At 42.1% G+C, this 25,492-nt stretch overlaps 1 protein-coding gene across 1 annotated transcript in view; it reads left to right on the forward strand.

Moving 5' to 3' along the window:
• LOC137623661 (piezo-type mechanosensitive ion channel component 1-like) overlaps window positions 1-25,492 on the forward strand; it is a 160,429-nt gene that overhangs the window by 76,723 nt on the left and 58,214 nt on the right. The window contains exons 13-15 of the mRNA XM_068354492.1: window positions 2,408-2,655; window positions 20,706-20,859; window positions 21,343-21,481. Coding sequence (XP_068210593.1) covers window positions 2,408-2,655; window positions 20,706-20,859; window positions 21,343-21,481 — 541 coding nt within the window. The remainder of the gene's footprint in view (window positions 1-2,407; window positions 2,656-20,705; window positions 20,860-21,342; window positions 21,482-25,492) is intronic.

The raw sequence follows: 25,492 nt of genomic DNA on the forward strand, positions 1-25,492 counted from the left end.
TTTTGGTCTCAGGACAGGGACCCTCCTGGAATGCGTATTATAGTGGGGACAGAGCAAAAGAGACACACGAGTTGGTGGAGTCTCGACTTCATCCTTTTCAGAGGCATAGACCTTTCTCCTCCCCTGGATTTGATGCTCTTCACAGATGCATCAAAAGAAGGGAGGGGGGGGGGCCTCGCCTGCTACATCGCATGGCCTATGGACTGCTGTCCGTGTCAGATCGGCTTTGCCATATAAACTCCCTGGAGTTGAGAGTAATGTACCTTGCTCTTTAACATTGTTGATGAACGACAACACAACCGTACTGGCGTACTTAAATAAACAAGGAGGTACCATTTCATAGCAAATTTGCCAACTAGTTGTAGAAATCTTGCCTTGGACAAAGGACACTGCGATCACTGTCAGCCCAGTTTATATCAGACAAAACACATTTTGGCAGACTCACCGATTGTTGGATCCGAGTGGTCTTCGAGGCCTCGTATAGCAAACAAATTAATGACTTTGTTGGGTTTGCCAACCATAGATCTGTTTGCTTCGTCCATAAACTGGAAACATCTGATGCACTGCTTGCCAGTATTGGACCAACAGGCGGAATTCCAAGATGCCTTTCAACATCCATGGGACAACCTGGACGTCTATGTGTTGTCCATGCTCATAAAGAGCTGGAGCTTTCAGCAAGCTTGCTCCCAATCAGAAGATAGACCACCTCCAAAACATCACGAAAGTCCTGCGTTCCATTAAAGAAGCCCATACAAATCACAGAGTTGAGCCTCTGACCAATTCTTGACTCTTATGACGGTCTTTTTGCTCACCCTGGCCTCAGCTGAGAGAGTCTATGAGCTGCATGGTCTTTCCTATGACATCTCCCCTTCAAGGGGATTGGGGCAGGTTTCATTCAACTTTGTCCATGAGTTCTTTATGAAGACTCAAAATCCTATTATTGTAAACCCCAAAATTTACATTCTTTTGGATTTCGAGTCTTTAGAAAGTAACCAATGATCCCAATCAGCTGCTTTTATATCCTGTGCAGAGCGCTAAGGTGCTATCTCAATTCACAAGCGAAGCTCGGTCTCATACAAAACATCTGTTTGTCAGTACGGGCAGGGTGAAGATCACAAAGAACATGATCTCTTCATGGATTAAGCTGGTAATTGACCGAGCCATAAATCCATCACTCCCAACAAGGAAGGGCACAACCCAGAGCTCATGATGTTAGGGGCATAAGCACATCCCTGACATTTAGAAAGAATCTTTCTGGGATGCACGTACAGTATTATAAGTTGGTGTATGGATGCACCGAACCACCTTCGTAGCCCACTACCTACAAACGAAATGCATAGATCCCTAAATAATTCTCTCTAGGACCTGTCGTGGGTGCTCAGCAAGTGTTGTAGCTATTTCTGCTCCCTCCCAGGACTATTAACAGTTTGTCGAGGACTGGAGTTATGGATTAATCCGGGATGAATGGAAAGAATGGCTGGCATCTTTTCTTCTCTTCACCTTCCCCTATCTTAGTGCACAGTATTTGTCTTCCCTGTCAATTGGATCTCAATTGAACTCCAGATAAGCTCCATGTAGCTGCTTAACTAATATATCTGGTGTCATGCATGGTTATGTCTCCATTCTCGTTACGAGGGGGAGATGGGATCTAGGTAAACCGCAGTGTGTATATTTAGGAATCTATGGCTTATATTTTGCCTCGATGCTGTCACATTGGTGTTGTACACTCACTTCCCACCTTTGCACAAGCCATTGACCAGCTGGCATTTTTATGCCACTGGTTAACAATGTGTCAGAATCCTCGTCTTACACATTTCCATGCTCAGATGCAACAATCCTGGGTATTAAAGTTCCAGGCAGTTGGGAAGGGCTTCCACCCTCCATAGGGAGAGTTTCCTATGTAAAGAACAAGGGTTTGTATTTGTGTTGGAACAAATGACAAATTTGAAAGTAATTTGTATTTATCCTAACTATACAAACCTCAGTTCTTTACACAAATATTACCCGCAAACACCTACCCCCGTAAGTCCCATCTATAATTAAAGTGGGGTTGCTGTGAGTGAGCAAGGGTGGGAGGGGGCCAATGCTCCCCCTCTACCCACGATAAAAACTGGTTCAGTTGTTGACATTTTGCTGAAAGTTTTTATAGCCATTCTAGCTTATGCTAATTTCTTTCTCCTATGTACTGTAAAGAACTTGGGTTTGTTTAGTTAGAAAAAGTACAAATTACACTACTTTCAAATTTGTCATATTAGTGTATTTTTAAAGCAACATTACAAGGAAGGTATTATGATAATAGAAAATATCCATGAATATACTACTCTTATTATGCTTTAATTATTGTGCTTGCATGTGCAGTGTACTAACACTATACTGTATTTTTACTTATGCCTGAATTTTATTTAAGTGTGAAAGACGAGCTGAAGCAGAATATCCCCAAGGAAGAGGCGAAGGGAAACGCAAGCTCATCAAATACGGCATGGGAGGCTGTGCACTTTTTGGTGTCATTGCACTCATCTGGTTTCCTTTGGTACTCTTTGCCCTTAGCAATACTGTGGGTCAGCCTAATCCCCCTGAAGATGTGTCAATTCAGATTTCTATTGGGGCTTATCAGCCTATCTTCAGTATGTCAGCTCAACAGCAGTCCCTTTACAAGTATGTGTGATATTATTTTCTGTTATCATTATTAAAAAAAAATTAAAAAAAACGACTGAAACTATCAACAGAGTGGGTACTTCTTAATTTTGAATAATCATTTAATTAAACTTTAATTAGTCAAAAAAACAATACCTGGCTGCACCCCCACTAAAATTAGTGGGGGTGCTGCTCAAGAGAAATGGTAGTCATTCTTCTAAAATTGTGTAAAAGGAAACATAAAAACATCTAGCATTGTTTCTTGAAGACATATAACTACAGGTGAATGTTCATGAATTAGGAGCTTCAGCACTATATTTACCCCTCACCCTTTGACATTTCCACTACAAGATTGAAGAGAAAATAATAGTTTACTTATTGGAAGACTCCTTTGTTGAAGCCTTTCTATCGGGGTTCTTTGAATTAATGGGAACCTCTGATACTCTCTTTGTATAAGTCTGTCTTGCTAAACTTTGCTTAACGTTTTTCTTAGCAGCCTTCTTATTTAGTTGCCGAAGGGGCTGGTGGACCCGAACATTAATCTTGATATTAAAATTTCTTAAAAATGCATCACCATTACTTTCAGATAAAATATCATACTTATGGGCAACAAGTGTTTTTTACATTTCTAATTGGAGGGGAGAGAGATGGCAGTCTCCTCTTTTTCAATTAAAAGATAGATAACTATTAGGATTACGTACTTTCTTTGTGACAGGTGCTTCTAATTGCCCTCTAGCAAAAGATGATAGCCTAGGGTTGTACATCTCAGCTGTGGAAGAATCAGAGTAAGGGGACAATGCCTCTTTGATGAGATGCACTGATTCCAAATCATAAGGCATGGTATTTGCCTTTAAAGGTTATTTGGAAAGAGAAAGCTTCCCATTACCTTTATAGGTGGTGTATATTTCTGGATGTCCAGCATCCTTAGAATTTAAGGCCTTGGCATAACTTTTTGTTTTGTTCAGAAGTCGCCTAGCATATCCTCCACTGATAAACTCTGCATCTGACTTCTGAACTGTTGCGTCTTCTATTTGATGTTGGCTTGTGATACTGGCTACAATTAGTGCACTTTGCAACCGAAGTGCATGGTCTATGTTCAAGATCAGAACAATTGTCACAGATCTTTTCCTTTTTACATACCCTAGATGAAAGTCCAAATTTGAAGTAATTGTAGCACTGCGAAGGTTTCATTTGTAAAGGCAAACCGGTCTTCTTTAACTTTCAATTTATACATGAGAGAATACATAATAGTCTCTGAAAATAAAAACTATCATAATGGTTCTGGGAATCTTATGAAGCTTCTATATTTCTTTAGGACACATATCCAAGATTTCCTACTCGTTAAACTCATAAAGGTCCCTCTTGAAAATTGCCTCTCTTCCATAGCTAAAATTTAAAATTGATTTAATATCCACCATTAGATTTTTTTCTATTTTTATGTTATTCGGTATAAATAACTGCAATTTAGATTTGGCATGAATTAAGATGGATTTCTCGTCCAATCTATGATTGTCTTCACATTCTATAGTGCCTACACGTTCTTTTATATTAGCTTACTAAACGTAAAGTGATTATATTCTTCTTCCTTTGATTTTCAAATAATCTACATTGGTGGCTGAGGCTTTCTTTGATATTAAACTTATTTTAGGGTCAACAGATTCACTCTGATACCAGTCATTGGGGTGATACATATCCAGGTTTCCAGGAGCTGCATTGCATAGTACTCCAGTAATCTCACTATCATCAGTTTTTATTTTTGAAATTTTACAGATTACTTTAAAAGCTTCGTCCTTGTTACTAAATCAGATCCATGCTTCTCATTTGTCATCATCTTTAAAATTCATCCTAATTTTGCTCTGCTCCTTTTACCATAAGGTTTAAATGCCTCATAATGACAATTATTCGGTATATCATGATATATAATATGAATAACTTTCAAAATCCTTGATTTAGCATTACCTTCCTCAATATTGGGAGTGTGTTCCTTTTTAGTTCTTAGGTAATCAACAAAATTTCCCAACTGTGTCTAGGGCTCATTAGGGGTCCAAGGGTAACGGTAACATTGTCAATGTTATTCACTATATTTTTGGGGAGGGGGAATAATAAAATGAACAAAACAAATGGAAAAAAAAAAAAGTTTTAGGGAAAGAAAATTATACTGTCTGGTATCCTTAAAGAGACCCCACTAGCCTTTCCTGAAGTTAATTCCTCCGCCAATGACACCTGTGAGAGCTGACTCCCAAATGTCCACTTCCTATCCTACCACAAAGGGATGTTACCACTATGATTTTGAGTGTCTCAAGTATAAGCCAAAGCTGCTTAATGGGACTGATAGCATTTCACACAGTCATCCCCACTTTAATCATAACGGCAAGCAAACAGAAAAGTATGCAAACCAGCTTACCCCTGGAATCCAAAGGGACAAATTTCTGTTCATGTATAGTACTGCATACTAATATGAGATTGATTGATTTAAAGTTTTCAGGCATCCTGACATCTGAGGTCATTGACGCCGGTAACATTTAATTTATGTATACAAAAATAAAAGATAAAATAAAATAAAAAATAAAAGAGTATTCAATTAAAATCATAAAAGTTGAATGTAATAAAAGTTAAATATTTTTCAGAAGACCTGCTTCTGAAATAAATCTAAAAATGCCACTTGCATGGTAGGACACATCATTTCCAAGAATCTTGGCAAGGATGAACCTGCCACCCTCACCTCGAGCCTCAAACAAATATCTATTCCGCAAGTTGTTATAATTGGGGCATTCGGTCAACAAATGCCTTACTGTTAGAGGTACTAAGCAGTCATCACAATACGGTTGGTGTTGGCCCTTCAGCAGAAACTCGTGTGTCAACCGAGTGTGACCAATACGGAGACGACAAAGAGACGTCTCCCATTTTCGGGGCATCATATTATACCTCCAAGGAGATATGTCATTTGTTATCTCTCGCATTTTATTGCCATCTTGACTATCCCATTGCTGTTGCCATTTATTGCAAACCAAGTTCTTGATGACAGGTAAGAAATCATTACAGGCAATGGGATACCTTCTTGGCAGCAACTCGGATGCAGCCTCCTTAGCCAGTGAATCTGCCTTCTCATTCCCAGACACACCTACATGTGCTGGAACCCAACAAAATTGAACTGTTATACCTCTCCGTCCAATAATGAGAAGCCATTCTAAAATCTTTAAAACTAGAGGGTTATTAGAATTAAAAACTTCCATAGCTTGAAGGACACTCCTTGCATCACTAAAAATTGTAAAATTACCCTCCTTCTCCAACGCTATTTTCTCAATAGCGGTTAATATGCCATACAGTTCGGCAGTAAATATGGAAGCGGTCAGAGGAAGTGCACCTCTACAATTAAAACCATTACTATGTACTCCAAATCCAACGCCAGCATCAGATTTGGAGCCATCAGTATAGATAAAAGTTGATCCTCTATGTTCTTTAACATGTTCATTAAAAAGAGACCTGGCTTCTAGGTCTGACATATTCTTCTTATCTCCAATAAAATATTTACAAAAAGATATCTCTGGTAACTTCCATGGAGGCGTTGATGATACCTTGAATGGAAGTACCTTATTTCTAATTATATCCAGACTATTTAATAATCGTTTCACCCGAAAGCCATAGGGTTGAGGAGATTTTGGGTGCAACTCAAAGTATGATGCGTGTCTTACAAGGCTTGCAGTCTGAAAGGCGAGAGAGTTAGGGAGTCTTTGCAATCTAAACCAATACCGAAGAACGGAAGACATTCGGTAAAGGTCTAGAGGTAACTCTCCAGCATCAACAAGGAGACTTGGGATAGGCGAGGTTTTAAAAGCTCCAGTAGACAATCTAATACCTGCATGATGTATCGAGTCTAATATTTTTAACCGGCTTGAGGTGGCTGAAGAATATACCTCACAACCATAACTAATTTTGGAAAAAATCAAGGCCTTGTACAATTTTAAAATAGTATTGCGGTCTGCCCCCCATGATGTATGGGATAATACTTTTAAGATATTCAGAGCTTCAACACATTTAGCTTTTAATGCTTTTAAGTGAGAAACCCATGTAAGCCTACAATCAAATATCAAACCTAAAAATTTAGCTTCTCTTGCACATGGTATCCGTTGACTTTTAATGTATATATCCGGGTCTGGATGTACTCCCCGGATACGACAAAAATGGACAACGGTAGTTTTACTTGTCGAGAACTTAAATCCATTCATGTCAGCCCACTGGATAATTTTATCAATAGAGAGTTGGATTTTTCTCTCAACCATTGCCATTTTAGTGCCAGCAAATGATATTGAGAGATCATCCACAAATAATGTTGAGAGAACATCCTGGGGAATGGCTGAGGATATCCCATTAATTGCTAGTGCAAAAAGGGTTACACTCAGCACACTACCCTGAGGAACTCCTTCTTCCTGGCACTTACTCTCTGATAGAGTTTCCCCCACTCTCACTTGAAAAACTCTACGTGAAAGAAATGCCTGAATAAATAGTGGCAGCTCTCCTCTCAATCCCAATTCATGAATGGTTTTAAGAATACCATATCTCCATGTGGTATCATATGCCTTTTCAAGGTCAAAAAATACTGTAACATGGTGCTGTTTGGAAGCAAAGGCTTCACAAATAGAAGACTCTAGTCGTATCAACACATCAGTCGTTGAGTGCATTTTTCGGAATCCACATTGAATCGGTGATAAAATACCTTTCTTTTCAAGGTACCACACCAGCCTTGCATTGACCATCTTCTCCATGATTTTACATAAACAAGATGTCAATGCAATTGGACGATAGTTTGCTGCTAAAAACTTGTCTTTACCGGGTTTTAAAAAGGCTAAAATAATGGCTAGTTCCCAAACACTTGGGTAACTATGATCATGCCATATTCTATTAATAATACTTAAAATAAATAGCTTTGTATTAAAATGTACATGTTTAATCATTGCATATGGAATTCCATCGGGTCCAGGGGCTGTATCATTGCAATGAGCAAGTGCGGAATCAAATTCTCTTTCAGTGAAAGGAGAATTATACGACTCTTCCCTTCTTGTTGCAAAATTTAAAATTTTCTTTTCTTCAGTGCTCCTATACTGGTGACCAGGGGCTCCTTCACACTTGCTGGATACATTTGAAAAATGATTAGCCAGGGCATTGCTAACATCATTTGCTTCGGTTACATACTGGCCATTCACCTTCAACACTGGTGGTGGGTTGGGGGTGAATTTGCCAGCTATCTTTTTTACTTTCCTCCACACAGCAGATGGTGGTGTCCTACTGTTAATGGAGGAAACAAAAGACATCCATGACTGGCGCCTTGCTTCTTTCATGGCACGACGGAACTGTGCTCTACATTTCTTGTACATAATTAAATTCTCATCAGTTCTGCGTCTACGCAATCGTGTTAGAGATCTTCTTGTGGCTCTGTGGAGGGCAGTTAGTTCTGAAGACCACCACGGGACGGGTCGTCGTTTGAATAACCCTGTTGTTTTGGGAATTGAATTGACTCCTGCTGTATGGAGAGTTCCATTCAGTAAGTCTATGGCATCATCGATATTTTCAACTTGTCCTGCATCCCCCTCAATTTCGCTTAGTTCACGAAATTTATCCCAGTCCGCCTTGTCAAGATTCCATCGTGGCGATCCCTGTAAAGGTGGACCATTGTTGGAGTTTATAATGATTGGTGCGTGATCACTAGTATGCCAATCATCTAATGTTCTCCAATCGAAGTCGAGAAGGCAATTAGAGCTTACGATTGATAGGTCAATACATGACAAGGTACCTGTCTGGACATGAAAGTGTGTGGGCTCTCCTGTATTAAGGAGTCCCACATCTTCATTTTCCACAATTGATGATATGATATTTCCCCTCGTGTTTGCTAAAACATCACCCCACAAAGGGTGTCTACCATTCAAATCTCCAAGTAAAAGGAAAGGTTGAGGGAGTTGTTGAATCACCTCCACTAAGTTGTCATACAAAATGTTATCATTTGGAGGCAAGTACAGAGAACAAATTGTATATTTTCGCCCTATGTCGATCTGTACAACCACTGCCTGCAGAGGTGTACGAATAGACAGAGAAACTTGGGGAACATCTCGACGAACGTATATGAGACTTCCGCCATGGCTCCCCACTTGGTGATCATATGGTGTCCTATAACTAATGTATTCGCGAGGACAAGGGGTATTATGATCAAGTTTGCTCTCCTGTAGACAAATAATTATGGGGGAATGCTCATGAATAAGGAGCTTAAGTTCTTCATATTTGGCCCTTAAACCCTGACAATTCCATTGCAAAATGGAGGAAAAAACTATGGTTTATAATTTGGTAGACCCCTTGGATGGAGTCTTCCCATTAGCAGTGTTTGATCTAACACTATTTTTTGGTGGTTTTATTAAAGAGGGTCTTGATAGATTGGGTTTAGAATTTATGATTTTCTTTTTGTCTTTTTGATCTGATTGTTGAGGAGGTTGGTGGACCTCCACTTGAATTTCCGATTTATTTAAATTGACTTCCAGATCAGAAATATCAACTGACAAATCATCATACTTATTTGACGTCGTAATTTTGATATTTCTTATGGAGGGGGGCGAGAGAGATGGAGGTCTCTCTCTTTTCCGATTAGTAGGTTTTGAGCTACCAGGTTTTTGCACCTTCCCCAATACAGGTGCACCTGGTAACTTGGTGTCAGGTGGCATCTCCATCAAATCAGGCAAGGACATGGCCTGGGAGAGGTTAGTACTATTGCTGGCAATGGGGGACGAAGGCTGTACAGAAATGGGCAATGACCCATTTTTAATACGCTGTGGCAAAGCCTCAGAAGGCGATATGATTACCTTGTCATGCAGTACTTTATTATCAGAGGTTGTATTTCTTTTCTTAGGATTACTGGCAGTGCTAGGTGGGGTTGCTGTCTCCTGTGGTAAATTTACCTTTGATTTTAAGGCCTTTGCATAGCTGGTTGATTTATTCAACAATCTTTTTGCATGTCCCACACTTATGTGTTCTAAACTTGATTTGTTTAGGGCAGCTTCCTCCAACTTATACAGTTCGCATCTCCTATCAGTTGATTTATGATTCAAATTGCAATTTGAACACCTGGCCTCAAGTGTACATTCTCCATGATAAGTTTTGGAGCAAATACCACACAATTTTCCATTTTTACAAACTTTGGATGGGTGTCCAAATTTAAAACAATTAAAACATTGCAGGGGCTTTTGTTTGAAAGGCCGAACTTTAATCCTTTCATTTTCAATAAAAATATGGAAAGGTACATCAGCATCCTGGAAAGTGAGTATAATCATTGAAGTTCCAGGAATCTTATGCACTTTCCATACATTTAATGGACACATAGAAAGTATCTCCTCCTCTGTAAATTCGTATAGGTCCTTATTAAAGACCACTCCCCTTCCATAACTAAAATTAAGATGAGGTTTCATTTCCAATGTAATTTCATCACTGCCTGTCTGTAAGTTAGACAGTATTGCAGACTGAGTCGAAGATTTGGCATGGATGAGATAACTGTTCTTCCCAAAACGAGATATATCTCCAGGTGCTATGGTTCCTACTTTTTTTTGGATAAACTTACATATCTTAAAATAATTCCCTATTATCCCTTTAGGTTCAGCTAAGAGCCACATTGGTGGTTTGGGTTTTCTCTGTGAAGGCATGGGTACATTTCTATCTTTTTCAAACCAATCAGCAGGTTTGTACACATCCAATTCCTTTGGGACCTTATCACAAAGAGCTCCCATGATGTTCAATTCGTTAATTTTGATACTACTAATATTACTTATGGCATTAAACGCCTCATCGTGACTTTCAAAAGATATCCAAGAGTCCCATTTTTCATCTCCAAGTCTCATCCTTATTTCCTTTATCAATCCATAGCACTCAAATGCTCTATATATATCATCATAATTTGTCTCTAATGGGATTTGGGAAACATGAAGGAATCGTAGTTTCCCTGTGTTACCCAAATTGCTAGATTTTTTAACATCAGTAGAGTGGTCCTTTTTAGTTCGAAGGTCGTCAACAGAGTTTTCCTTAATTACAGTAGCAGAAGTCGTCAACAGTGCCGGGGGGGAGTCAGCAAATCCAGGGGATGGGGAGTCAGTATTTGAAGGGTCCATATTTAAGGATGGGATTTTCAGGTTTTTTGTTGTTTTGTTGGGGTACCTGCTTGAGAATTTATAAGAAAGTATCATACGTTGGAAAGGAAATTTGCATTCTCCACTATCGGCACAATGAGAGTATATTTCCCAGATGGTCCACTCCATACCCTACCCGAAGGATAGCATCAAAACAGATATAGAGGCACAGGTGTAAGCTAAACCCGCCTGTTAGGACTGAGACCAAAGTAATATGGAATCATCCTCCCCATATCTGTAATGATGGGCTTCCGGCCAAAAGCCAAGAGTCCCACCTCAAGGATTGGATCCCCCTGGATTCCGATGACCCAACCCTTGAGAGTAGTTCCGCCAAAAAGGTCCAAACCATCTTTGGGATGGCTGAGATCATCCAATACTCTCATATATAGCTTTGAATGCGAATACCTCCCAACCGTGATCCCTTCTCCCATTCATCTAAGCAGGCAGTAATAACGAATGTGGAAATATCCACGCCATTTAAATAAAATAGAAAAAAAAAAATAGATAAATAAATAAATGAACAAATACAATAAATAAATATATATATATATGCATACATCTACATATATATATAACTAAGAAAAATAATAATCATAGAGATAGGACAGCAAGATGAAAGAAAGTTGATAAAATTAAGAGAAGGTCGAAGTAATATTAAGCAGAAGAAAAAGATGAAAGAGAGAAATTTAGATTCGAACTGGGGGAGCAATTTCCCGAAGTTCGAGAGCCCTCTTGCCCGTCACCAAGATTCAGCACGGGAATGAAATGCCGTGCTGAAGCTCAATGACTTCATCAAGGCATTCTCTCATTAAGAGGGTACTAATATGAGAATATTGACACTTGTTGGGTCTAAACAGCTCCCACAATTGGTTAAAAAATCTCAGCAATGGTATCCTATCCAAAAAATCTAGACAGTAAAAAGGGGAAGAGAGGTTCTGCAGCAAGGTGGGAGACAGTTGATAAAATATAAATGAGGTTTAAGTAGTAATAAGACATAGAAAAAGTATTAGAAAAATTTTGAGTCAAACTGATGAAAAAATTATTCTCAAGTCAAGAGCCCTCTTACCCATTGTGAGACTCCAACATGGAAATGATATTCTGTGTTAAAGACAAATGACTTCAGCAAGGCATTCTTCCATTAAGAGAGCATGAGTGATATGGGATTTGGTACACTGCACCTGGTACAGGGACCAGTGAAACTATCTTTGAACAAAATTTTGCCAATCTAATTATGAAATAACTTAGGAAATTCAATTAAAAGTAAATGCCATCTTGCATACATGCCAAGTTACTTCTATTTAAAAAAACACAATAAGATGGAATATCTGAACAGAATTCATTCAATATCTAGGCAAGATTGATGTAACTAGTCATTTCTAAGACTTGAAACCTAAAATAAGAATTTACCTCATTTAACATGTTTTGATAACCTAGAAAAATAAGTTTCCATATACAGCAAGAAACTCACTCAAACAACTTATGTTAATACATCTAAAGGCTGAGAAAAATACACAATGTAAAATTCCAATTGAGCCGGACTCACCGGAAATAAAAACATGAATCTATAGCTTCCAAAAGTTGCATTGAAAATATTTATCAAATATTCATGCCATAATAAAGGTATAAAAAAGGTTGGACACGATCACCTAAGCTTCAACCCCAGTCATTAGCCAAGATAACACAAGAAGAAAATAGAACCACTATGCAAAACTTAAAAGTCAGCCTAATGTATGCAGTCTTCTCATGACTACTCTAAACTAAATGCAAACTGTACAAAAGGGTAAAGGTGTTACTAAACTTAAAGTTACCTTACATTCTAATTGCTAAACAAAGCAGTCAACTAACAGCTGCCATGGTTTCAAAAAGAAGGAATATGAGTGAAGAACATTGCTCCATAAATATAAGCATAATAATGTGGCCACCACCCGGTATATGTTCACATTACACAAAGTCAGGAAAGGTATGAATCAAATACGAGTTAAAAATGCACTGCAAAGCCAAAATTCAATTTGTATTGCATGTCAAACTAAGGAAGTTTTATTTAAGCACCAGCGAGGAGTAAAAAGGAAAATCAGGTGGGTGTAATTTTTTGAAGGGAATAGAATGGAAAATTTTTATTTTGGGGTAGATGTCAACACAGCTGCAAGAAGATGCAATATGGATATCGGGGGAGTTTCATAAAAATAATGTGTAATTCTAGTGAATACTGTAATACACTTAATTAAGTAGTTGTTCCGACACAGATACAAACCTTTGCTATTTATAAGGTATTACTTTCAGCAACGCTGAAAACCAGCCAAGACAATTTAGTGAGGTATAATTACCCAATCCGCTAGTTAGCGGGAGTGGGTTGGGGTAGCTAGTCACTCACATTTGTCGGTTGAGTGACTACTTTTGCTTTTGGCTCAGTAGAGTGTGGACCTGCCGTCTCTCTCTCCCGTTAAACAAACTGCCTTGACTTTATTACTTTTCCTTTTTCTTTTGTGTGTATCGGGGTGTGTTTGGTTATCGTCCCCGCTATGCGGACATGTCCAGGGATTGAAGGCCGCTGCTGCGGCACCTTCGTGTCGTCCATAGAGACGGACACACACCCTTTATGCCCGGCTTGCCGGGGAACTCAGTGTTTGCGGTACAACGCCTGTTCCGAGTGTAGGGAGTGGCCTGCCTCCCAGTGGGAGAGGTTTGCACATAAGAAGAAGAAGTCTAAACACGAATCTTCGCTTTCGGGGTCTTCCTCGAAATCAAAGAAATCGCGGGCTTCTGCTTCCTCTATGCCCAAATCTCTGCCCGAAGCTAATCCTCAACCAGGCCCTTCCGGGGCACGGTTGAGCAGTAGCGGAGGGCTTGTGACTCCAGGTCAACCCTGTGGGATAGGCGAGGATGGCGGCTCCCCTAGTGAGTCGGCTCCTTCTCTTCCCCCAGGGAGCGCCTGTTCCTTTCCAGACCTTGTGTCTTTGTGGCCATCACTGGGCGTCGACGATCCCCCTTCGAAGTAAGTTCTCCTCGAACTCCTCTGAAGGGGAGCAGAGAAAAGGCAGTCATCTCCTTCCTCTGCGGGGGTCGATCCTCCTCTTCTGGATGCAGGCGCTGTTGCCCATCGGTCAGGCCGAGAGTCTGGTTCCGACACCGAGGAGTTAGCTAACCCACCAGGGGCGGTGGCAGGGCTCTCTCCAAGGCAAGCTTCCCCTTCGGGGAAACATAACTCTCGTTCGCGAGAGAAGATTGCCTCTGTACATCGGCAATCTCCTTACACTTTAGGTTCTCCTCCAGGGGCGGAAAGAGAACCTTGTTGTAAGGGTAGTTCTCCTTCGGGTGAACTCTCCTCCCCTGCGGAGGAATTATCTGGAGACCTTAATCAGTCTCCCCCTCGGGCGGAGTCTGTTAAACGTTCCTCTCCGGAGGTTCGTAGAGTGGAGGGGTGGGTAACCCTTCTCCACCTCGGGCTATGAGGAGACGTCTTTTTGAACCTGCTGGTTCTCCTCACGTTGACCCTTCGGGGGCTTGTGACGATCGCCCTTTGGGCTGGCGTGATCCTGAGCCTTCGGGCTCTCGTCATGTTGATCCTGCGGGTTCTCATGACAGCAGGAGTCCTTCGGGTCTCCGTCACGCTGAACCTTCGGGCTCTCGCGACTTGAAACCTTTGGGTTTCTGTTACACTGAACCTTGGGCTCTCGTAACGAAGGTAACGTTGAACCTCCAGGTTCTCGTACCGTCAGTCACGTTGATCCTTCGGGGTCTCATGACAGAGGAACCTCGGTTCCTCGTTACGTTGACCCTTCGGGGTCTCGTAACCTGAGTACTTAGCGCGTGCAAACAAAATGGCGAACATGGCGTGTGGGTTCATCCGATGGGGCGCCATATGCGCGAACATCCTGTTGCTCACCATGTGCTCAAACAAGCATAGCGCGAACAACCTACTGCGCGCCATGCGTACGAACAACATACTGCGCTCCATGCACACGAACAACCTTATGCGCGCGAACTGCCTTATGTGCGCCACGAGCGTGAAAAAGGTGCGCGCAATCGGGAAGGGCGCGCGCACGAGGACCTTTCCGCCTCCCAACAGTTCAGCGCACGAGCGCGCTCAATCAGTCTATCAAGCTCCTTAGGCCTCAACAGAGACAACAGTTGCCTGCGCGACCGAGCCCAGATCCTATCCCTAAGGGTAGGCCTGTGCCGATCTTGCCTGTAGGGAAGCTTCCCTCAGACAAGAGAGTTAGGAAACCTACCCAGGGAGCAGTGCCTTCATTAGGACCTCCCCCTTAGTTCCTCAGGAGCCCGTGACCCCCCGTGGCTTAGCACCTTATTCAATGTAATGCACCAAGCCATGAAAGGAGTCGTTCCCCGGTCCCAGTCCTTAGGTGACACACCTAGGATCCCCTTATTGCCTCCTCTCTTCCCAGGGTCCTCTTCTCCCGCCAATCCTAAGGGGGAGTTCGGAAGATCCCACAAAGGCGGGTCCTTCTGGCAAGGGGAGACGGTCATCCCCTCACAAAAGACCTCTGGAGGAGATTAGGCATGAACCTCAGGGTAGCCCCCCGCAGTTCAAGATGCCACAGGCCAGACCAAAGGGGAAAAGGAAAAGGATTCGTCCTTCGCCCCTCAAGAAGGATAGGGTTACTTCCTATGGAGACTCCTTCCATCCATTACTGGTCGAGATAGTGTCTAAAGAGGCACGACCTGCGACCAGACGGGACTCACCCCGTACGCAACGGACTTACATTCCACCTGTAAGCCGACGGAGTCCTCTAGGCCCCTGGGGTCAGAGGATCTCTGGCTTCGTGGGAGGGAACCGAAGGATTTGTTCACCATCCCCAAATCCTCGGCCAGGCTTCCTTCCTCACTGCCTCCCAGGCAGCCGGAAGCGAGCACCTCCTCGGCAGTCTCCCTATCACCAGTCTATCCAGTTGACGACTTCGACCCACTCCGGGCTGCTATGGATGAGAGCTCGGACGTGGAAGGGCAGAGCGATCTCGAGGATGACGCTTTGCCAGCAGCCGCCAGCCCTAAGCTTACGGAGGATGAGAGGAAGGAGTCGAAACACGCCTTCTGGCAGGTCCAAGCCTGCATCTGTTCCATCAATGGACTTCCAGATCCATCTGGAGCCCCTCTAGACGGAAAAGAAACGGTCCTTAACCAGTTCTACGGCACTCAAAAACCTCATAGGACCAGTGCAGCTTTGCCCTGGTCAAAGGGGTTGAAGAGTGCCAAACAGAAGGCAGTGTCCCAGGCAACTGGGTCCACCTCCTCTCTCCGCTCCAGCTCGTCCTCCAAGCTCCTACCTCCTCCGTATGTGTTTCAGACGAGGTACTACGAGATCCTCGGGGAATCTTTTTCAACGCTGCCTCTCGACCACTCTATAGAGGCACTCTTGAAGGCCACCACCTTCGAGAAACTTATGGGACTTCCAGTCTCCTTTTCGGCCTCTGAAATTCTAAACCAGGAGGTGGCGAAGTACGCCATGCAGGTTACTTTGTGGCTGGATTTCTGGTTAGGATCCTTAGGAAAACTGATGTGGTCTAAAGACCTGTCTCGGGAGTCCCCCAGGAAGTCTTTGGATAATTTTCTATTATCTGGCACTCGGGCCATCGAGTTCCTCTCCCATCAGGTGGTGAAACTTTGGGCCAACACTATCCTGAAGAGGAGAGATGCTGTCATTGTCAAGTTCCATAGACATCTTCCTCAGGCCAAAGTAGCAAGACTGAGAAATGCTCCTTTTGAGGGCAATTCTTTGTTCCATCCCCAGGATGTCGAGTGGGTGGCAGAGAGGTGGAGGAAGTCCAGTCAGGACTCCCTCATACAAAAGGTCTTAACAGCTAGATCTTACCCCTCTCAGCCACAGCGGGAAGCACAGCAAAACCCACAACCGAAAAAGGCTAGAGACCCAAAACAGCAGGATAAAAAGGGTGCGAAGCAGGCCTTTCACAGCAAAAAGTCCTTTCGTGGAGGAAAGGTTAAGAAGGGATCCGGCCGAGGCCGGTCCCAATAAGACAGGCAATCCTCCCATTTGCCCACCTGTAGGGGGATGCCTGCAAAGCCGCTGGCAGAGGTGGCTTCACCACGGGGCCGAACCCTGGACGGTCGAGGCGATTCATTCAGCGTATCGCATCCCGTTCACGCTCGCTCTCCCTCCACTGACTCGAGTGCCGATTCTATCGAACTCCTGTGCGGGATCCGCACAGGAGTTTGCCCTAAGGGCAGAAGTCCAGTCCATGTTGGAGAAGGACGCTCTCTAGGAGGTCCTCGACAAGTCCCCAGGCTTCTGCAGTTGACACTTTCTTGTGAAAAAGGCATCTGGAGACTGGAGACCAGTCATCAACCTCTCGGCCCTGAACAGGTTTGTCGAACAGACACCTTTCAGGATGGAGACGGCCAACACAGTCGGACAAGCGATAAGACCCCAGGACTTCATGTGCACTCTAGATCTAAAGGACGCATACTTCCAGATCCCAATTCACCCGTCTTCCAGGAAGTATCTGAGATTCATGTTCAATCGGAAGCATTACCAGTTCAGAGTACTGTGTTTCGATCTTTCCACAGCACCCCAGGTATTCACGAGAGTATTTGCCTTAGTATCATTTTGGGCTCACAGAGTCTGCATCCGTCTCCTTAGATACTTGGACGACTGGCTGATTCTGGCAGACTCGGAGGCGGCCCGGCCCTTCTCCGCCACCGAGACGAGCTTCTAAGGTTTTGCCAGAATCTGGGGATCGTGGCAAACCTCGAGAAGTCTCAACTGCTTCCCTCTCAAGAACTGGTATACCTAGGCATGTGATTAAACACCCTATGGCACAAAGCATTTCCATCAGACGAAAGGATCCAGAGACTGAGGGAGATAGCACAGGTCTTCCTCAGTCGGGAAGAGCTCCCGGCGCAGTATTGGCTTCACCTTCTTGGTCACCTCTCTTCCCTGACCCGACTGGTCCCCAACAGTTGCCTCAGGATGAGATCCCTCCGGTGGAGACTAAAATCCCAGTGGAACCAACACTCCGATTCCCGGGATCATCTAGTCCGCATAGGGCTATAGGAATAGTCGGACCCGAGGTGGTGGCTGGTGGAGCCGAACCTCTGCAAAGGGGTCGATCTTCTCGTCTCTCCCTCTGAATTGATTCTTTTTTCGGATGCATCAAAAGAAGGGTGGGGGGCTCAACGTGCTGTACCATTACATCTCCAACCAATGGTCCAAATCAGAAATGTACCAGCACATAAATCTCTTGGAGATGAGGGCAGCCTTTCTGGCCCTCAAAAAGTTCCACCAGGTCCTGGCAGGGCACTCCGTGGTGTTGATGAGCGACAACACCACGGTAGTAGCTTATCTAAGCAAACAGGGTGGTACCTTTCCGCAGCAGCTGTGCCATCTTGCAGTAGAGATACTCAGATGGGCAAAGGACAACTCGGTGACTCTTATCAGTGTGCTAGCAGACAAGCTGAGCAGAGCAACTCAGATAGTTGGCACTGAGTGGTCTTTGAATCCTCTGATAGCCAACAAAGTCCTGACTTTGTGGGGTTCCCTGACTATGGATCTGTTCGCAACGGCCCTGAGTATCAGGCTCCCGTTGTATTGCTCCCCAGTCCCGGATCCCCAAGCTCTTTGGCAAGATGCTTTCCAACAACGGTGGATAAACCTGGACGCTTATGCGTTTCCCCCGTTCTGTCTGATGAGAAAAGTCCTCAACCAGGTACGAGCAAGCAACAACTTGCAAATGACCGCTATGGCATCACACAGAATGGTTCCCGGACCTTCTGCATCTCCTCACGGAGATCCCGAGGGAGCTCCCTCCACAACACGACCGCCTCAAACAACCACATGCCAACATCTTCCACAAAGCCGTAGCTTCGCTTCAACTTCACCCCTGGAGACTATCTAGCACCTCCTCACACAGAGAGGCTTTTCGCAACCAGTTGCGAAAAGAATGGCTGGACACCTCATGAGATCCACAGAGGCAGTCTACCAGGTGAAGTGGTCAGTTTTCTGTGGTTGGTGCCGTGGAAGGGGTATCCCTCTCCTCGATGCCTCTGTTCCAACTATAGCGGAGTTTCTTGTATACCTTCAGAAAGAAATGCTTCTCTCGGTCTCGGCAGTCAAAGGCTACTGGTCAGCCTTGAGTCTTGCCTTTAGACTGAAAGGAATCGATATTTCCTCCTTGTTGGAACTTTAGTTGCTCATACGCAGTTACGAGCTTACTTGTCCCTAGGCAGAGGTAAGACCCCTCTTGGAACGTGGTCCGGGTCCTCAGGTCTCTGAAGGGCTTCCCCTATGAACCACTACGCCAGGCCTCCGATCGCCACCTCACATGGAAGACGGTGTTCCTGCTCGCTCTGGCTTCGGCGAAGAGTGTCACCGAACTTTATGGTCTATTTGCTGATGTCTCCCACTCTAAGAGATGGGGGGAAGTAATCCTCAACTACGTCCCTGAGTTTGTAGCTAAAACTCAAAATCCGGGTGTGCCAGATTCCAGGTTTGGCCCATTTCGGATAGAGAGTCTTCGTTCTGTAACCAAAGATCCAGACCAACTGTTACCATGTCCAGTAAGGAGTCTGAGGTGTTACTTAAGAAGAACAGCAAAAGCTCGCCCCTGTGTACGAGCACTTTTTGTCAGCACGGGGAAGGTCAAGAGGAGGGTCACAAGGAATACTATTTCCTCCTGGATAAGGAAAGTAATCGAATACGCTCTATATCCAGATCCTCCTCTGTCCAACCGACCCAGAGCTCATGACGTCAGAGGCATTGCAACGTCTCTGGCGTTCAAGAAGAACTTTTCTTTGGCACAGGTATTGCAAGTGGGCGTGTGGAAGTGTCAGACGACCTTCACAGCCCACTACCTGAAAGACGTAACCCACAGGAGCATGGAAACCTTCTCCATTGGTCCTGTGGTGGCCGCACAACAAGTGATCTAATGCCTCAGGCTCCTTGATGGACAAGTAGCAGAGGGTTGAGGGCTGAGGTTACCCGGGTTAGTCTGGGGTGAATAAAAGGAATGTCTGGCTCCCTTCTTTCCTTCTCTCCCCCCCCCCCCCCCCCCCGCCCCGGGGGAAACAGCTCCGCAAGACCGAAGCATAGCTGACCTCACCCCTCTGCAGGTAAGATTCATCTCCCTTGTGCATCCTGAGTATGAATAAATACTTTGTTAAGTCACCAATACCTCATGAGGGAGGGTATTGGATATGTCTTAGAACTCATGCTTATCCTCGAGTTCCTACGTAAAGACAAGCCACAAGTCTCACACAAGCTTCTGCAGGCCGCTATCATTGAGTTACCTTGTAACTACTTTGATTTTAGCGAGGGTATGGTTCCTACTAATTAGATCAAAGATCAGTTAGAGGGAACCCCGGGTCATGACCAAGGCCAGTTTATAGAACTTCCTCCCTCCTAAGAGTGAGGCCCCCTATGAATAGCCAAGGTTTGTATGTGTCGGAACTACAGTAATAACAAATTTGCCAATAATTTGTATTTTTCCTAACATACAAACCTGGAGCTATTTATACAAATTAGCCCACCACCCTGTCCCCCTAGAAGTCCTGCCAGAAAGCAAAAGTACAGTACTTCAATGGAAGAGGTGACATGATTATTTTGGCATACTTTTAAAAGTCATCTTTTAAGATAGTCAGTACGAGAAATTTAGTCAATAGACAAACATCCTAATTAAGTATTGCATTGTTACTCTATAGAAGATGTTTGCACAGATAAGAAATTATCCTATTTAGCTGTCTCTATCAAGAATACAGTGTCTATTTTTTTCTTATTAAGAGTAGTATTCAACTTTAGTATTGTTTTAAAACTGCTGAAAAATTATAGCTGTTTTACTTGAAAGACAAATTTAGGCAACAAAATCTTTGGGTACCCTAATTATGTAAATTATTTATCAAAACACCAAATTAGAAGCAATAAATTGTACTGTATCTGTTGTATTTCAGATTTACTCAAAAGGACTGGGAAAAGTTTAATAATCATTATGGGATGAATAGATTAGCGCAGACATTCTTGAGCAACTATGACTACCCAGACGTTGTTATGGCTGAACTTAATGGAGATTCAACAGCTATTTGGGGAATATCTCCTCCTGCCCAGGTAAGATTGTTATAGTATAGGGGAAACCCTTTATATTATGTCTTGCTTTAAAAATTTTATTCTAGTTCTTTTAAAATTTATTTTTCACTAAACTAAGGAAACATGTTACAAGCAGATAAAAGTGACCAACCTGCATAGAATTCTGGTACATGTAGTAAAAAGTTTTTAATACTTTAAGCAATTTCCTTCTTTGGGACAGTGATAAAATTATAAAAATGAAATTACTAAAATACCCATTTGCATCTGGAAAAGAGGAAATGCCTAAGAAGAGAACAGGTTTTCCAAAAAATATTCAAAAGACAAAAAGTAGTCAGCACTTGTGTAGATTTATTTTTAAAAGCTTTTGAACCAACTTGTCAATGAAAAAAAAAATAGAATGTCCAACAATACCATAATACTTAAAAAGGAAAAAATGTGGCATTCCACTTTTAAAGCATTTTTTTATTTAAATTTATTTAGAGCTACATATTTCTCTTTTTATAGGATGAACTTATTCAGGACCTTGAGAGTAACCATACTATGAAAGTTAAGGTTAACTGGAGTGTGAAAAGACCTTCAAACTCTCCTGATGTAGCTGCACAGTGCAAAGATGAAAAGGAAATTACCCTCAAAGCATATGAAGGTAAACAATTTGTATACAGTACTTAAAAGTAATTCCAAGAATTAATTTTTTCCATTGACTAAATTTTGATAAGATTTTATTATTTTTATACTCTCCTGATGTTCATATTGCTTTTATTTCGAAACTACTCAAATGTCAACACCTACCCTAAAATTGAGAATCAGACACTGTCTTAACCATAGAGAATGTAACCATCATTATCATTATTCATATTTGCTTATCTGGTTCTCCTTAACAGAGTTGAATATTTGACGATTTAAATAAATTTCATTATGCTTAGCAATTTGTCTACAATGGACATTGATTTTTGTTCACCCAACTATTCAGCATCCTACTACTGTACTTTTTTTTAACCAATTGCTCTTCTCCATTTTTATCAAATGCCCACGCTTCTGTTTTCCAGCATTATACAACAATTTTTTTTTTTCACTTCATTTGTAAATGGCCATGTCTTAATTGGTTGAGAAGCAAAACCCTTACACATACTTTTACACTACAAAATACTTGCCTTATATATCACTTAGATACTCGTATTTACACGAGCTATGGTAATTGCTCACTTATCACCATACCCAACATGGGTCACCAAGCTGAAGGTTTTTGCCAATACTGTACTGTATTGCATGTCCTCATGTTACATCATTTCAAGGATACAATGCAGCTACCATAAATCTTTTTCCTCCGTTTCATTTCATCATTCTATATTCATGTTCTCTCTTTTAGCCGTAGCTGTTTCAGTCAAATTGTTTACAAGTCCCAGATTATGACTTTACTGCTACATCATAAGCAAGTGACTTCTGTTCTTATGTATAGTAACAGTATTTAGGTTATAAGCATTACAGACAATGATTGGCCAAAACATTTCTAGATCTTTATTTTTCCTGATGGACTGAGTGACTAAATATTTACCCAAATCATTGCAATGTGTAAAGCAATACATATTTTTTTTATTTGCGCCATAGTATGTTGCTGAGGGATCACCTCCAAATATCTAAAAACTGAATGAATCCATCATTTAAAGCAGTCTCTTCCTACTACAGTTCAGTAATCGTAAAATATAAATTAACCCTCAATTATCCTAACAATATTTCCATCTAGAAACACAACAGGCTCATCTTCATATAACTAACCAATTTAGATACTATCATTTAACCAATATAGATAATAGGATTAATTAAATTGACAGACCAATTCACTTGATATTTTATACCTTATAAAACGGATTTTTGGGTGAGATAGCCATGTTGTCCTGAAGGAAGGTTCCTATAAGTAGCTTCCTAGGGTATATTTGACTACAGTGATATTCCCGGAGAATTTAACTTTAGGTCTCCAGAATTCTAATTCCTGGTGCGAATATCCTAAAATTCTCTCAAGGATATCGCATAATATCAGGGGACGTATATCTTGATACGACACATAGCAATCTTCACCCCGAATAGCGTTTTCGCTTCGAGGGGGAAAGTGGTAAAAATAGAAGGGGAGCCGTTATCAAGGTACCCTTCCTCCGTTACTACCTTGAGTATCTAGATGGCGCCATCGTCGCCGCTATGTTTTATTCCTTGTAGCATTGAGCAAGGTGCTACAGATATAGTAGTTTTGGGAGGGATCCTGCCAAGGCCTTTTCTATAAAAAGGAGGGCGGGTCCATCAGGACGACATGGCTATCTCACCCAAAATTAGATTTTTCGCTTCGCTCAAAATCCATTTTTTGGTCTCAGGCCATGTCGTCCTGATGGAAGGTTACCAGAGCATTATTTAGAAAGTACTGTATCTGTGGATTTTCCAAATGTGCCCTAACCTCAGGACAATATTTCCTGGGTCATCCAGACCATAGAGACATATGGCATTACCGTTATACGTCATTACTTCTAATCATGAACTATGTTAGTGCTTCCAGCCCCCTGCAGGGAAGAGTCATACTAGACTTAGGAAAGAGACTCGAGGTTTGCATATACCATATGAATAAACATAGCATCAAGAGCATACAGGTTTCACTGTATGTGAAACCAATCAAAGTTTGTACTCTAATACGAATAAAGTTTATATGAGCCAACTTAACATCTAGAGCATACAGGATTTGCTGTATGCAAAACTAGGCAAAGCTCGTACTCATGTAGGAACAATGTATGCGTAGGCAGAGAAAGGTTGTACTCATATTAGAACAAAGTTATCTATTTGTTCACATGTCCATATGCAGATTATTAAGGGTTAAATAATACTCTCGCATATCTTTATTAATTCAAATTTGTGGCGAAATAAGACACAAATACCAATCAAGTATTTACTGTATTGGTAATGAATAACCAGCTATTCAACATACATAACATAGCGTTAGTATAATGCTAATGAATGCAATAAGAAACATATATAATACAGTCAAGACCAGAAATTATTATTTCACCTGTAGAGGAAAAATAATTAGTGCCACAAAACTGAAAATTTAATAAATTTTCTAATATCCATTTCTATGAATGACTGTTTCTTCACCCTGTGTAAAAACACACGGCACAAGTGTTATCTCTATGTTTCTTTACCTTTAATAGCTGGAACAGTCCATAGTGCCACCTTGGTAACACTTATTTCTGGGTCGACCTGTGACGTCCGGCGAAAAGTCCTTCTTTGTACTTTTTCTGATATAAATCTTCCAAATATACCAGAGAAAATTAAAAGCATGGAATGCAGAGGTTACAACCCTCGCGCGAGCACCTTGTTGGTGTCGTATATCTAAAAAGGGCGTTTGTAAAACACTTCACAGGCTGTCTTCCATTTAGATAATCCCTTCATCAAAAGGGGAGGGCCGTGACAGGCCCTAGAGAATACAGTTGGGTTACCCTACCGACACCTACCACTCGCGCTCACCAGGTCATCCTTCTGTTTTGGACTTGCCAGCAAAGTTGATAAGTGTTTTGCCCAGTGTTTTTCGAAGTGATTGTCGTTAATTCAACATGACTGACACTTCACCCTTACCAATGTTAAGTACCATAGGTTGTTTTGGCAGCTTTTGACAGTACCGGGCATTTGTTCTGTTTCCAATATGGTGGTTTTTAGTTTTGGAAGCGATTGTCCTGCCGAGTTATCGGCAGCCATTTTGGGTTATGTTCGCTTCGGTAAATATTCTAGTTAATTTTGCCCATCTGGTACTCTGTCATCTAAGTTATATCACTTACGTTTTATGGCCTTTTAGTGTTATCATTAATTTTTACTATGGTATTTATTTGCTTGCAAGTCCAATTTGGACCTACGAAGAATAGCGATTTAAAGAATAGCGAATTAAAGTTTAGCGATTTAGTCTGTTAGTTTGTACTCGCCTCAGAGGCTTCGATTTAGACTATATCCTTGTTTTTTTGTTACGTTGTCGTTATTCTTCGTTCTTGGTTATTACTAAGAAAAGCAATCAATTTTATTATGTTCTTGTTTTATTGTGTGATGTTAGTTTTTTATTATGTAACCTTGAGAGCGAAAACAGAGACTGCTCGTTCCCTGTTCTACAGATATGAGTTATCCCTTCTCTCGTTTTCTTTGTTAGCTCGAGTAAGAGAGGTGAATTTCCCGTTCTCCGTTTTTATACGATCACGAGTTATTCAAGCCTCCTCTTAGTATCAGAGTTGATGATAGTACGTTTAATATTATAAACGTTTTTATTGATGTGGTTACTGTTAATATAGCTAACACTATTAATAGGTACGTTAGTGTATGAGTCATTAATTGGGGTCGTTTTATACCGACACCCTTAGCTCCGCCTTGAGTTATGCTCCGCTATATGGATACTCATTGGGTGAGAACTAGTTAACGTTCAGGAGCAGATTTTTGGAGTGCAACGGTGAAATCCGGCACTCGGACTCCGGCTGAAGCCTTTTACACACGAACCTTTGTCATGTTTGATCATAATTACACCGTTACGGCCGGCTTCACGGGAGATAACACAATCATTCATTGAGGTTAATGTTATCGTACCGGGAACGGTCACGATATCACGGTGACGGGCCTTTGCTACCGGATCTCCGGTACAAAC

The sequence above is a fragment of the Palaemon carinicauda genome, chromosome 30, assembly GCF_036898095.1.
Source record: "Palaemon carinicauda isolate YSFRI2023 chromosome 30, ASM3689809v2, whole genome shotgun sequence".
Classification (NCBI taxonomy): domain Eukaryota; kingdom Metazoa; phylum Arthropoda; class Malacostraca; order Decapoda; family Palaemonidae; genus Palaemon; species Palaemon carinicauda.